This window comes from Bombina bombina, chromosome 3 (assembly GCF_027579735.1).
Source record: "Bombina bombina isolate aBomBom1 chromosome 3, aBomBom1.pri, whole genome shotgun sequence".
NCBI classification, from domain to species: domain Eukaryota; kingdom Metazoa; phylum Chordata; class Amphibia; order Anura; family Bombinatoridae; genus Bombina; species Bombina bombina.
Window position 1 is genome coordinate 256,738,144 of NC_069501.1, and position 14,586 is coordinate 256,752,729.

At 42.1% G+C, this 14,586-nt stretch overlaps 1 protein-coding gene across 1 annotated transcript in view; it reads left to right on the forward strand.

The window, feature by feature from the left end:
- NLK (nemo like kinase) overlaps positions 1–14,586 on the forward strand; it is a gene marked incomplete in the record, with an annotated part of 697,670 nt that overhangs the window by 641,676 nt on the left and 41,408 nt on the right. Inside the window, 1 exon segment of the mRNA XM_053706265.1 lies at positions 7,026–7,224. Coding sequence (XP_053562240.1) covers positions 7,026–7,224 — 199 coding nt within the window.

Here is a 14,586-nt window from a genome sequence, read left to right on the forward strand (position 1 = left end):
TCGGTCAGTTTCATCAGACTCCAGACCGACAACATTACCTCGGTGGCTTACATCAACCATCAGGGGGTACAAGGATTTCCTTTACGATTAGGGAGGTGTCTCGGATTCTGGAGTGGGCGGAGTCCCACGACTGCTTGCTCTCAGTGATTCACTTTCTGGGTGTGGACAACTTCAAAGTGGACTTTCTCAGCAGACAGTCCTTCCATCCGAGGGAATGGTCTCTTCACCCCGAAGTGTTTGAGGAGATTTTTCACAGATGGGGAACGCCTGAGATAGATCTCATGGCGTCCAGACTCAATTGCAAACTACCTCAATACGGGTCGAGGTCCAGGGATCCCAAGGCAGAGCTGATAAATGCTTTAGTGGTTTCTTGGGGATTCAGCCTAGCTTACATTTTTCCTCCGTTACCACCTCTACCTTGCATAGTGGCACGCATCAAACAGGAGCGGGCCTTGGCCATTCTGATTGCTCCTTCGTGGCCGCGGAGGACGTGGTTTGCGGATCTGGCGGGGATGTCATCCTCTCCACTGTGGAGGTTACCCTGTCGCAGGGATCTGCTGTCACAGTTCCCCTTTCAGCATCAAAATCTAGATTCTCTGAGGCTGACTGCGTGGAGATTGAACGCCTAGTTTTAGCCAAGAGAGGCTTTTCTGAAAGTGTGATTGATATTCTAATTCAGACAAGAAGGCCAGTCACTCGTCGCATCTACCATAAGGTGTGGAAGACTTACTTGTCCTCGTGTGAGAAGCATGGATATCCTTGGCATAAGGTGAATGTAGCCAGGATTCTGTCCTTTCTCCAAAATGGCTTGGAGAAGGGTCTTGCTGCTAGTTCCTAAAAGGGACAGATTTCGGCATTATCAGTCTTGTTGCATTGGAAACTCACTGAGCTCCCTGACATACAATGTTTTGTTCAGGCTCTGTCTAGAATTAGACCTGTCTTTAGGCAGTTGGCTCCGCCTTGGAGCTTAAACTTAGTCCTTAAGGTTTTGCAGAGGGTTCCATTTGAACCTATGCATTCCATAGATATTAAAATTTTGTCCTGGATGGTTCTCTTCCTGTTGACTATTGCATCGGCATGCAGAGTATCTGAGCTAGCTGCCTTGCAATGTGACCCTCCTTATCTGGTGTTTCATGCGGCTTCAAGGCTGTACTGGGTTGGGGTTTTTCCCCAAGGCGGTGTCTAACCGTAACATCAATCAGGAAATAATTGTTCCTTCTTTGCGTCCTAACCCTTCTTCTTCAAAGGAGAGGTTACTTCATAACCTGGATGTGGTTCTTGCCTTGAAGTTTTATCTTCAGGCTACCAAGGATTTCAGACAATCTATATCTCTTTTTGTGGTGTATTCTGGAAAGCTCAAGGGGCAAAGGGCCTCTGCTGCTACTTTGTCTTTTTGGTTAAGGAGTATGATTCCCTTGGCTTATGAGACAGCGGGACATAAGCCTTCTCAGAGGATCACAGCTTATTCAACTAGAGCTGTGGCTTCATCTTGGGCCTTCAAGAATGAGGCCTCTATGGAGCAAATTTGTAAGGCGACTACCTGGTCCTCCTTACACACTTTTACAAAGTTTTACAAGTTTGATGTTTTTGCTTCTGAGGAAGGTGTTTTTGGGAGAAAGGTTTTGCCCTCTGATTAGGGTCCACCTTTTACCCTCCCAGTTTCATTCAGTGTCCTCTAGAGCTTGGGTATATGTTCCCAACAGTAATGAATAAAGCTGTGGACTCTCCTCCCCTCTAGATGGAAAACATAAATTATGCTTACCTGATAATTTCATTTCCATTGAAGGGAGGAGAGTCCACGGCTCCCGTCCGTATCTCCGATGGGCGGATCTAAATTTAATACTCTTCTGGCACCATTTATACCCTAATGTTTCTCCTGTTGTTCCTGGTTCCCTTAGCAGAATGACTGGGGGATGAGGGAAGTGGGGGAAGGTATTTAAGCCTTTGGCTGGGGTGTCTTTGCCTCCTCCTGGTGGCCAGGTTCTTAATTCCCAACAGTAATGAATGAAGCCGTGGACTCTCCTCCCCTCGATGGAAATTAAATTATCAGTTAAGCATAATTTATGTTTTTTTAGGGGTCACTACAAGATCTGCCCAAAGACGGAGAGGAGGAGACCAAATACGAGGAGCGAAGGCTTTAGGAGGAAGGCCCCCATACCAGCCACGATACAGGAGGACATAGTGGTAAATATCAGCACATATTCCCTCTCCAAGATTGAACACCAGGTACTCAACAAGGGACTCTCCTTTGTACCAACAGCTTGACTTGATGAATTTGCATTATTTGTTGACACTATGAAATTCCAGCGTCAGCTCAAATTGGGTGACTTTTTTCAGGCTACATCAAGGGAGGAGAGGACATACCCTTTTAAAAGACCGAGTACGTTTGACCCTACTGCCATCAACCCCAGTATTCGTACATATACCAGACTTGTGCAGTAGGATCTGACCAAATGCAGAAACGTGAAGTTCAGGCATAACATAACATTGGAAGAAAGATCTGCCATTGAGAGTGTATCCAAAAACCAAGAGATAGTGATTTGTACAGCGAACAAGGGTGGTGCGGTAGTCATACAGATTTACAAAGATTATAAGGATGAGATCATCAAACAGGTATCGGAAGCTGATACTTATAGACTACTGCCTGGAGGTCTGACAATCAGCTTTAAAAGACTGATTGATACAGTGATACAAGGAGCATTGGACAACTGTTGGATAGACAAAACTACCAGGGATTGGCTAATAGTGGATCCCCCTATTAGATCTATTTTGTACACATTACCCAAAATCCATAAGGATATGAAATCACCACCTGGTCGTCCAATTGTATCGGCTAGAGGATCACTTCTTCAACCCTTAGCAACATTTGTGGACCATATGCTACAACCAATGGTGACCAATATGAGATCCTATTTGAGGGACTCCTGTTTATGAGGGAACTTGCACACTACAAACTACAGCAACGATTCAATTTCTAACCATTCACATCCACGGTAATCACATACTTGTTACTGGTACATTGTATAACCTTCTTCATAAAGGTTATAACAAGTTAAAGCCTTCCTGTAAGTGTCGCCGATATCAAAACAGTTGTCAAACAACAAATGTAAGCGATAAACAAACCTGACAGAAACCACTGGGTGCCGGTGTTCTAAAATAAGTTGTCACCTATTCTGCCTTAAACAGCTGTTTGTAGGAGGTTGGGCCTCTAGCGCATGAGCAGTGAGCGCCACAAACCTCCAGAAGCTGATTAAAGTCACCGGAAGTGACGCGGTAGTCACATTCCTACACGGTAGACAACTTACTTTAGAACACCGGCATTCGCAAATTTATACATGGAACACATTGAGATGGATGTATTACAAATGTATGAAAGTCCTGAGATCATTTTGTATCGTAGATACATCGATGACATCCTCCTAATATGGAGAGGTACACAGGAGGGGTTAAACACTTGGGTTGAAACATTGAACAACTCCACAGGCCCTATTAAATTAAAAGTTACAGCCAATAAAGAGTCCATAGAATTCCTAGATCTATGCATTTACCAAGAGGGTGAGGGGTTAAATACCACGTTCTATTATGAAGAAACTGATCGCAATTCCATTCTTCATGCTGATAGCTGTCATCCTTGTCCACTTCTTACAGCTATTCCGCAAGCACAAATGCTTCGAGTAGCACGCAATAATACAGCCAGTGACAGACGTTCACTCCAAGTACAACAAATGTAATACAAGTTTGCCTCTCGTGGCTACAGGAACGAAGATATTGTGTTGGCGAAGACAACAGTATCAAATATCACACAGCAAGAATTGATACAACACAAAGCTTCCAAGGACGTCACTCCACATATGACTTTCACCACGGTTTACTCACCTCAATTGAGGACGATGTCTAAGACACTTAAGAAGGATTGGCATGTTATTAACAGTGATGCCTCTTTACCTTTTGATACATATGCACCACCTAGGACTGGGTTTAAGCGAAGTAAAAACCTCAGGGATTTTTTGATGCATACTGACCCCCAACATTGTTACAAAACAGAAACTTGGTTAAAAACAAAAAAACGTGGATCATTTAGGTGCCCTATTTGCACGACATGTCATTCTATGATGCAAGGGAGTAACTTTAGACACCCACATACCAATCAGAGGTTTAGGATTAAACATTATTTGACATGCACTACAAAATGTGTAATATATATGCTCAGCTGCATTTGTGGTCTGTTTTACATTGGGAAAACGACAAACGATATAAAGAAACGTATGGCCAATCATAGGAGTGCAATTCGGGCTGCCATAGACAAGGGTAACAGTGATCAGCCTGTAGCCAGGCACTTTGCGGAGAAGGGCCACACTGTCAAGGACCTACGCTTCCAACTGATAGATCATGTTCCCCCTCTGAAAAGGGGTGGGAATAGGGACCAGCGCCTTTTACATTTAGGAGCACGATGGATCTACAGGCTTGATACGCTACAACCCAGGGGCCTTAACACAAATGTGGACTGGCACTGCTTCTTGTAGATATAGATTTTGAGTTATTGATCTTATTAATCTGATCCATATATAAGTGCTTAGTTTAATTCCCCCATGCTATAACTGAAATGAGACATGTAAGATATATATGGATGTACCATACACATAGTGAAAATGTATGTATGCTCCCTGATGCTAGCTTTATCTGTGTGTTTAATTCTATTTTTAGAATCTGATCCGTATATATTTGCTTTTTTACTTTCCACATGATGTAATTAAAATGAGACATTTATGAGATGAATATGGATGTACCATACACGTAGTGAAAATGTATGTATGCTCCCTTATGCTAGGTTTATCTATGTGTTTAATTCTATATGTTTAACTAGACTTTTGGATTGGATTTTTGTTTTATTTTTCTGAAAATACTTTGATCAGTTTGTCTACATGTAGGTAACTCTGAGGATACATTTCGAGCAATATCTTAGACAATAGCTGATATATTGACTTGTTATCTCCATTACTAGGTCCAATACAGAACTTTAGGTACACCTATAGGAGTTGGAAGTGATTACAGTATTATTATTATTATCGGTTATTTGTAGAGCGCCAACAGATTCCGCAGCGCTAATTTGTATTGTTATACACATCTGTACATACATTGGATACCGTTATCTCAAATAGTTTTTGATACATTTATGATACACATTGCTACATTCCCTTGTTGTTGTTACACATAGTTTGAGGGTGGGGCTTAGGATGCCATTTTCTCAGTGCAGGAGGTTTGCTTTAATAGTAAACAGAGAATCTGTTTTTATCACAACAAGGATTGACTATACTCAGTAATGTTTTGCAAATGGTCCCACTATTACTACACTATGTTTATTATTGTACTGTATAATATTAACACAGGATTATTAACTATGAGCATTCACAATGTATTTGTTTTTTCTATGGTTGCTATAGCAACAGTTAGGCGTGTTTTTGCACAGTGGGTGGGGTTTTAAAGGGTATAAAATGTTTGATTTACTCTGTACAATTGTTGGTCTGATGAAGGGGTGAACACCCCGAAACGTCACTTGTTTATATGGGAAAAAAACACTTTTTATTTCACTTGTATCAAGTCCAGTGAGTGCTTGTGTTATAACTTGGATATTTGAACTTTCTATAGCACCCTGCCAGAATTGAAACTTACTGTTCGTGGAAGTGCACTTATTTCAGTGGAATATATATATATATATGCACATATATACTTCTTTAGACATGTGTATATGTGTATGTATGTATCTCTATGTTAAAGCTCTTTGCAGCCTTTTTTTTTTTAATTCCTGATATCTCATATCTTTGAGCCCTTATAACTTTTTTGTGCAATATTTTTTTAACAATTTTTTTTATTATTATGAGTGTAACTGTACTTTACAATGTATTTTTTATGTTTTTTTGTGACACCTTTCTTGTTTTGCAAAACAGTTAACCAGAGCTCTGAGGTTGCGCTAACCTGACGCGCATTAACTTCAACTGCTGTTAATTATTTAAATTCTAATTTTTCATTACAGCAACTTGCAATTGTACCAGACAAAAGCATTACCTTTAAGGATCTCCACTTATCTAGGTATTTAATGTGAGTGGAAAGGAGCAGTGAAATCATTGAACTTATCATGTATCCAGCAGCTCAACCACACACATTATTTGCAGTAAAGATGTTACCTCCGTAAATGTAGTCTCTTCAATCATACTGCAAACGCAATAAAATCATTACTAGATACATATTTCTTGATCCTATATGCTGCTACCATACAACACTGAGCATGTGACATCACAGCTCCACCCTTCAGCAAGTGCATTTCTGGCTCCACCCTTCAGCACGGCCAAGTTTTTTTTCCATATTTCAGTAGTAGGGTTGCCAGGTGTCCTCCACAAAAATACTGGACAATCTGTTGGTGACTGGGCAGGATGGTAAGTAGGGTCACATAATACCCCCCCCCCTTAAAAAAAAAAACCTCTACATTATCTCCCACTTCATTGATCCCACTATGCATATTTTTTTACAACTGAGCATTTATTTTACCCCATGGCTGATTGTAACATATAAATAAATAATTTTACCTCTGGCCGACAGTAACACACAAGTAATGTGCCCCCTTTGACTGCCCCTCATTTTCTGATTTATATGTGTAAGGTGTTTAGGGAATAGGATGCCTTTTACATTTAGTTAACACTCGGGCTTTAAAAAAAATGGACATTTAAGAATCCAGTATTTTGGTGAAGATTTTACTTGACAGCCTGCTAAAATACTGGTCAGTCTAGTGGAATACTGGACACCTGGCAATCCTATTCAGTATATGTGTCAACCAGCTTTTTTATGTGCAGTACATGTTCTAGTGTATTAAAATGTGTTCTTTGAGTCTAAATATTAAACAAATTCTCTTCTAGAAGAAGTTGTCCTTTTGTTTGATACTGTTCATAGTCTTTAAACAACTAATGAAATGCCCAATAACAGCTATTCTGAAATACAAATTATCAGTAATTTAATTTATTTGTATGTTTCAGTCAAAACGGATATCGGCAAAAGATGCCTTGGCCCACCCATACCTGGATGAAGGTCGTCTACGATATCACACCTGCATGTGTAAATGTTGTTTTTCTACATCTACGGGCAGGGTCTACACAAGTGATTTTGAACCCATCACAAATCCAAAATTTGATGACACATTTGAAAAGAACCTTAGTTCTGTACGGCAGGTGAAAGGCAAGTATCATGAAAACCGAGACCAGGAAAGTTAGATTTTATTATTCTTTTTTTATCGTCAAAGGTTATGTTGTTCATGTACTACTGATTGTTTTTTTTATATTTTATTTTAGTTTACTGTATTATAATGATTAGTATATTGTGTCCTAATTATTTTTAAAGGGACATTACACTCAACATTAAATCTCCCTGTAAAATGTTTAGGGAAAATAAAGGAGCATTGCAAAATACATTTATTGTTATTTTTGCTTTTGCTCTAAAATGCCTTATTATTATCAGGTATTTGTAGAGTGCCAACAGATTCCTCAGCACTATAAATATAGGCAGTATACAAGATAACATTTATAGGGATCAAATGGGTAAAGGGCCCTGCCAAGAGTTGCACTGTTTTAGTCGACTCTTATAAAGGTGATCTACAAACAGCTGGGCTTATAGGCTTACATGCTAAGGGGTTCAAGGGGATAGCAATGGAGTTAGTAAAGGTTAGTGTAGGTTGTATGCATCCCTGAATAGTAGAGTCTTTAGAGAGCACTTGAAGCTTTCAAATCTAGGGGAGAGCCTTGTGGAACGAGGTAGAGAGTTCCATAGGATGGGAGCCAGTCTGGAGAAGTCTTTTAAACGGGAATGTGAGGAGGTAACAAGAGAGTAGGATATTGTGAGCAGAGCGAAGGGGACGGGAAGGATAGTGTCTGGAGACAAGGTCTGAGATGTAGGCAGAGCAGTGCAGTTGAGGGCTTTGTATGTCAGAGTGAGAATTTTGTGTTTAATCCAAGAGGCAAGAGGAAGCCAATGAAGGGATTGGCAGATAGGTGCAGCAGATGAAGAGTGACGTGTAAGGAAGATGAGCCTAGCAGAGGCATTCATTATGGATTGTGAAGGAACTAGGTGGCAGCTATGGAGACCAAAGAGGATGGAGTTGCAGTAGTGGAGGCAGGAAAGGATAGGGGAGTGGATTAAAATCTTAGTTGTGTCTTGTGTAAGGAAATGTCTAATTTTGTTAATGTGGAAGCAGCAGTCTTTATTCAAGGACTGAATGTGAGGAGTGAAAGAAATATCTGAGTCAAGTGTGATTCCAAGACAACGGGCATGTGGGGTAGGGGTAATGATGGAGTTATCAACAATTATAGAGAAATGGGGGGTGGAGATTTTGGAAGAAGGTGGGAAAATAAGGATCTCTGGTTTGGAGAGATTTAGCTTGAGGTAGAGTGAGGACATCCAAGGTGAGATATGAGAAAGACAGTTAGTGACACAGGGTTAGCAAGGTAGGAGATATGTCTGGTGCAGAGAGGCAGATTTGGGTGTCATCAGCATACAAATGATATTAAAACCCGTGGGACTTTATTAAGGAACCTAATGATGACGTGTAGATTGAGAAAGGAAGGGGACCAAGGACAGAGCCTTGCGGTACCCCAACAGAAATTGGTAACGGGGCAGAGGATCCCACAGAGAAGGCTACACTAAAGGTACGGTTAGACAGATAGGTAGAGAACCACAAGAGAGCTGTGTCGCAAATGCAGAAGGATTTGAGGGTTTGTAGCAAAAGAGGGCGAGGGTGGTCGACAGTATCAAAGGCTGCAGAGAGAAGTGGCCTTTGGATTTTGCTGTAAGTTGGTCATTGGTAACCTTAACAATTGCTGTCTCTGTGGAGTGATGGGGGCGAAATCCAGATTGGAGTCAAGGAGGGAGTTTAATGTAAGGAATGGGAAGGCGTGCATATACTAGACTTTCAAGAAGCTTTGAGGCAAAAAGGGAGTAGGGAAATAGGTTGGTAGTTGGATGGGGAGGTTGGATCGAGAGAGGAGGAAAAATATCAGCACTGAAGGAGAGGTTAAATATGTGTGTGTGAATATAGGGGTAAGGGTAGAAGAGAGGGAGGGAAGTAGCTGTGAGGGGATGGGGTCGAGGGGGACAGGTAGTGAGGTGAGAGGACAGTATAAGGACAGAAACGTCTTCCTCAGTAACAGGGGCAAAAGAGCTAAATTTATGGCTATGTGGGTTTTGGATGATTGTGAACTTTTGAGGGGGTGGGAGACTGGTATTATGTTGAGAGCTGATTTCATTTCTGATGGAGTTGATTTTGTTATTGAAGTGGCTGACAAAATCTTTAGCTGAGCAAGAAGTTGTAGTAGGAGGTGTGGGGATGGGCGGAGAAGAGTATTGAATGTGGAGAACAGATGTTTTGGGTTTGAAGAAAGAGTAAAGATAAGAGTAGAGAAGTAATGTTGCTTAAAAAGATTAAAGGGCTAGAAATCTTTTATTTTTTCAACAAATAAAAAAATACATGACTAGTTATTTAAAGTCTAACACATCTAAATACACTTACTGTTAGTATGAAACAAAGCTTTAGTTCCTATATAAATTATATTTCTTTCATGTAATTGGCAAGAGTCCATGAGCTAGTGACATATGGGATATACAATCCTACCAGGAGGGGCAAAGTTTCCCAAACCTCAAAATGCCTATAAATACACCCCTCACCACACCCACAATTCAGTTTTACAAACTTTGCCTCCTATGGAGGTGGTGAAGTAAGTTTGTGCTAAGATTTCTACGTTGATATGCGCTTCTCAGCATTGTTGAAGCCCTATTCCTCTGAGTACAGCGAATGTCAGAGGGACATGAAGGGAGTATCACTTATTTGAATACGATGATTTCCCTAACGGGGGTCTATTTCATAGGTTCTCTGTTATCGGTCGTAGAGATTTATCTCCTACCTCCCTTTTCAGATTGACGATATACTCTCAATTTACCATTACCTCTACTAATAACTGTTTCTCCTACATTGGTGTGTCCGGTCCACGGCTTCATCCTTACTTGTGGGATATTCTCATTCCCTACAGGAAATGGCAAAGAGAGCACACAGCAAAAGCTGTCCATATAGCCCCCCCTCTGGCTCCGCCCCCCAGTCATTCTCTTTGCCGCTCTGAACAAGTAGCATCTCCACGGGGATGGTAAAGAGTATGTGGTGTTAGTTGTAGTTATATTTCTTCTATCAAGAGTTTGTTATTTTAAAATAGTGCCGGTTTGTACTATTTACTCTACAACAGAAAGTGATGAAGATTTCTGTTAAGAGGAGTATGATTTTAGCACCAGTAACTAAAATCCATTGCTGTTCCCACGCAGGACTGTTGAAACCAGAGAACTTCAGTTGGGGGGAACAGTTTGCAGGCTTATCTACTTCAGGTATGACCAGTCTCTTTTCTAACAAGACCTAGTAATGCTAGAAGACTGTCAGTTTTCCCTTATGGGATAGGTAAGCCATTTTCTTAGACTCAGTAACAGAATTAAGGCTTATAAATTGGGCTTTATGCTGGTTGACACAATTGTGGGCTAAATCGATTAATTTTTATCATATTTATATGACATTTGGAGTGTGTTGCAAACTTTGAAACACTTTTGGGAACGTTTATTTGCGCCTGGCAGTTATTTAGACGCCTAATCTTGTCAGAATGGCCCCTTCACTCTGGAATGCAGAGGGAGGAGGCCTCATTTTCGCGCCTCAGTTGCGCAGTTACTTTCTCTAGGCAGTGCATGCAGCTTCACGTGAAAGGGTCCAGTGGCTTAGAAAAGGACTCAGACTCAGAAAGGCTTATTACTGTGGTGAATAACCCCTAAGGAAGGTAAAAGCCGCAGCAAAGTTTGTGGCAGGGACTGTAGTGTGTTTAAACCGGTAAATTGAGATTATTAGCTCCGGTTTGCTCATTTAAGGGTTAAGAGTCTTGAAATTTGGTGTGCAATACTTTCAAAGCATTAAGACACTGGGGTATAAATTTCATAAAGATCGGATATTTCTTTGATAGTTTTTCGATCATTCAGAAATAAAGTGTGCTCTTTTTATTATTTAAAGAGACAGTAACGGTTTTGTTTAAAATTGTTTTTGTTGCATTAAAAACCTGCCTAAGTCTGTCTAACATGTCTGTACCTTTAGATAGCATATGTTCTGTGTGTATGGAGGCCAAGGTGGTTCCCCCATTAAATGTATGTGCAAATTGTGCCATGGCGTCCAAACAAAGTAAGGACAGTACTGTCACATTTAATAATGTTGCCCAAGATGATTCTTTAAATGAAGGTAGTGGGGATAGTTCATCATCCTCTCCTTCTGTGTCAACACCAGCTTTGCCCGCGCAGGCGATACCTAGTACATCTAGCGCGCCAATGCTTGTTACTATGCAGCAATTAACAGCAGTAATGGATAATTCTATAGCAGCTCTTTTATCCAAACTGCCAGCATTTCCTAGAAAGCGTGATTGCTCAGTTTTAAATACAGAGGATGAGCAAGTAGGCGCTGACGATAATTTATCTGTTATACCCTCACATCAATCTGAGTTGGCAGTGAGGGAGGGTCTGTCTGAGGGAGAAATTTCTGATTCAGGAAAAATTTCTCAGCAGGCAGAAACTGATATCGTGGCATTTAAATTTAAGCTAGAACATCTCCGGGCCCTGCTTAAGGAGGTGCTAGCTACCCTTGATGATTGTGATTCTTTGGTGATTCCAGAGAAGTTGTGCAAAATGGACAAATTCTTAGAGGTCCCAGTGCACGCTGATGCTTTTCCGATACCCAAGAGGGTGGCGAACATAGTGACTAAGGAGTGGGAGAAGCCAGGTGTATCTTTTGTTCCCCCTCCTATATTTTAGAAAATGTTCCCCATTGTCGACCCCAGAAGGGACACATGGCAAACGGTCCCTAAGGTAGAGGGGGCAGTTTCAACGTTAGCTAAGCACACAACTGTTCCTATAGAGGACAGTTTCGCTTTCAAAGATCCTATGGATAAAAAATTGGAAGGATTGCTTAAAAAGATTTTTGTTCAGCAAGGTTTCCTTCTTCAACCAATTTCGTGCATTATTCCTGTCACCACGGCGGCGTCTTTTTGGTTCGATGAACTAGAAAATTCGCTCCAAAAGGAGGCTCCATATGATGAAGTCATGGACAGAATTCACGCACTAAAGTTGGCTAATTCCTTTATTTTGGATGCCGCTTTTCAATTGGCTAAATTAGCGGAGAAAAATTCAGGTTTTGCAATAGTGGCGCGCAGGGCGCTTTGGCTAAAATCTTGGTCGGCGGATGTGTCGTCCAAAACAAAATTGCTTAATATTCCTTTCAAAGGTAAGACCCTTTTCGGGCCAGAATTGAAGGAGATTATTTCAGACATTACTGGGGGAAAGGGCCATGCCCTCCCACAGGATAGGCCTTTCAAGGGTAAGAATAAGTCTAATTTTAGTTCCTTTCGCAATTTCAGGAACGGACCGGCTCCTAACTCTGCAGCCTCTAGACAAGAGGGTAACGCTTCCCAGCCTATACCAGCATGGAAACCATTGCAAGGCTGGAACAAGGGTAAACAGGCCATGAAGCCTGCTGCTGCTACCAAGACAGCATGAAGGGGTAGCCCCCGATCCGGGACCGGATCTAGTAGGGGGCAGACTTTCTCTCTTTGCTCAGGCTTGGGCAAGAGATGTTCCGGATCCCTGGGCACTAGAAATTGTCTCTCAGGGGTATCTTCTAGAGTTCAAGGAACTTCCTCCAAGGGGAAGGTTCCACATGTCTCGCTTATCTTCAGACCAGATAAAGAGACAGGCATTCTTACGTTGCGTAGGAGACCTATTAAAGATGGGAGTGATACACCCAGTTCCAACAGCGGAACAAGGTCTGGGTTTTTACTCAAACCTGTTTGTAGTTCCCAAAAAAGAAGGAACTTTCAGGCCAATTCTGGATTTAAAAATTCTAAACAAATTCCTCAGAGTTCCATCATTCAAAATGGAAACCATTTGGACGATTTTACTAACGATCCAGGAGGGTCAATATATGACTACCGTGGACCTAAAGGATGCGTACCTGCATATTCCTATCCACAATGATCATCATCAGTTCCTGAGGTTCGCCTTTCTGGACAAACATTACCAGTTCGTGGCTCTTCCATTCGGTTTAGCCACTGCTCCCAGAATTTTCACAAAGGTGCTAGGGTCCCTTCTAGCGGTCCTAAGGCCGAGGGGCATTGCAGTAGCACCTTACCTAGACGACATTCTAATTCAAGCGTTGTCCCTTTCCAAAGCAAGGGCTCATACAGACATTGTTTTAGCCTTTCTTAGGTCTCACGGGTGGAAGGTGAACATAGAAAAGGGTTCCCTGTCCCCGTCCACAAGGGTTCCCTTTCTGGGAACAATAATAGACTCTGTGGAAGATTTTTCTGACAGAGGTCAGAAAGTTAAAGCTTCTAAACGCTTGTCGAGTTCTTCAATCTATTCCTCAGCCTTCCATAGCTCAGTGCATGGAGGTAATAGGACTAATGGTTGCAGCAATGGACGTGGTTCCTTTTGCTCGAATTCATTTAAGACCATTGCAACTGTGCATGCTCAAACAGTGGAATGGGGATTATGCAGACTTGTCTCCCCAGATTCAAGTAGACCAGGTAACCAGAGACTCACTCCTCTGGTGGTTGACTCAGGATCACCTGTCTCAGGGAATGAGTTTCCGCAGACCAGAGTGGATCATTGTCACGACCGACGCCAGTCTCTTAGGCTGGGGCGCGGTCTGGGACTCCCTGAAAGCTCAGGGTCTATGGTCTCGGGAAGAGTCTCTTCTCCCGATAAACATTTTGGAACTGAGAGCGATATTCAATGCGCTCCTGGCTTGGCCTCAACAAGCGAAGGCCAGGTTCATAAGATTTCAGTCGGACAACATGACGACTGTAGCGTACATCAATCATCAGGGGGGAACAAAGAGTTCCTTGGCGATGAGAGAGGTATCCAAGATCATCAAATGGGCGGAGGATCACTCCTGCCATCTATCTGCAATTCACATCCCAGGAGTAGACAACTGGGAGGCGGATTATTTGAGTCGTCAGACTTTCCATCCGGGGGAGTGGGAACTTCACCCGGAGGTCTTTGCCCAGTTAACTCAACTATGGGGCATTCCAGATATGGATCTGATGGCGTCTCGTCAGAACTCCAAGGTTCCTCGCTACGGGTCCATATCCAGAGATCCCAAGGCGACACTAGTAGATGCATTGGTGGCGCCTTGGTCGTTCAATCTAGCTTATGTGTTTCCACCGTTCCCTCTCCATCCCAGGCTTGTAGCCAGGATCAAACAGGAGAAGGCCTTGGTGATTCTAATAGCTCCTGCATGGCCACGCAGGACTTGGTATGCAGACCTGGTGAATATGTCATCGGCTCCACCATGGAAGCTACCTTTGAGGCAGGATCTTCTAGTACAAGGTCCATTCGAACATCCAAATCTAGTCTCTCTGGAAATTGAACGCTTGATTCTATCTAAGCGTGGGTTTTCAGATTCGGTTATAGATACTCTGGTTCAGGCCAGAAAAACTGTGACTAGGAAAATTTACCATAAGATATGGCAAAAATATATCT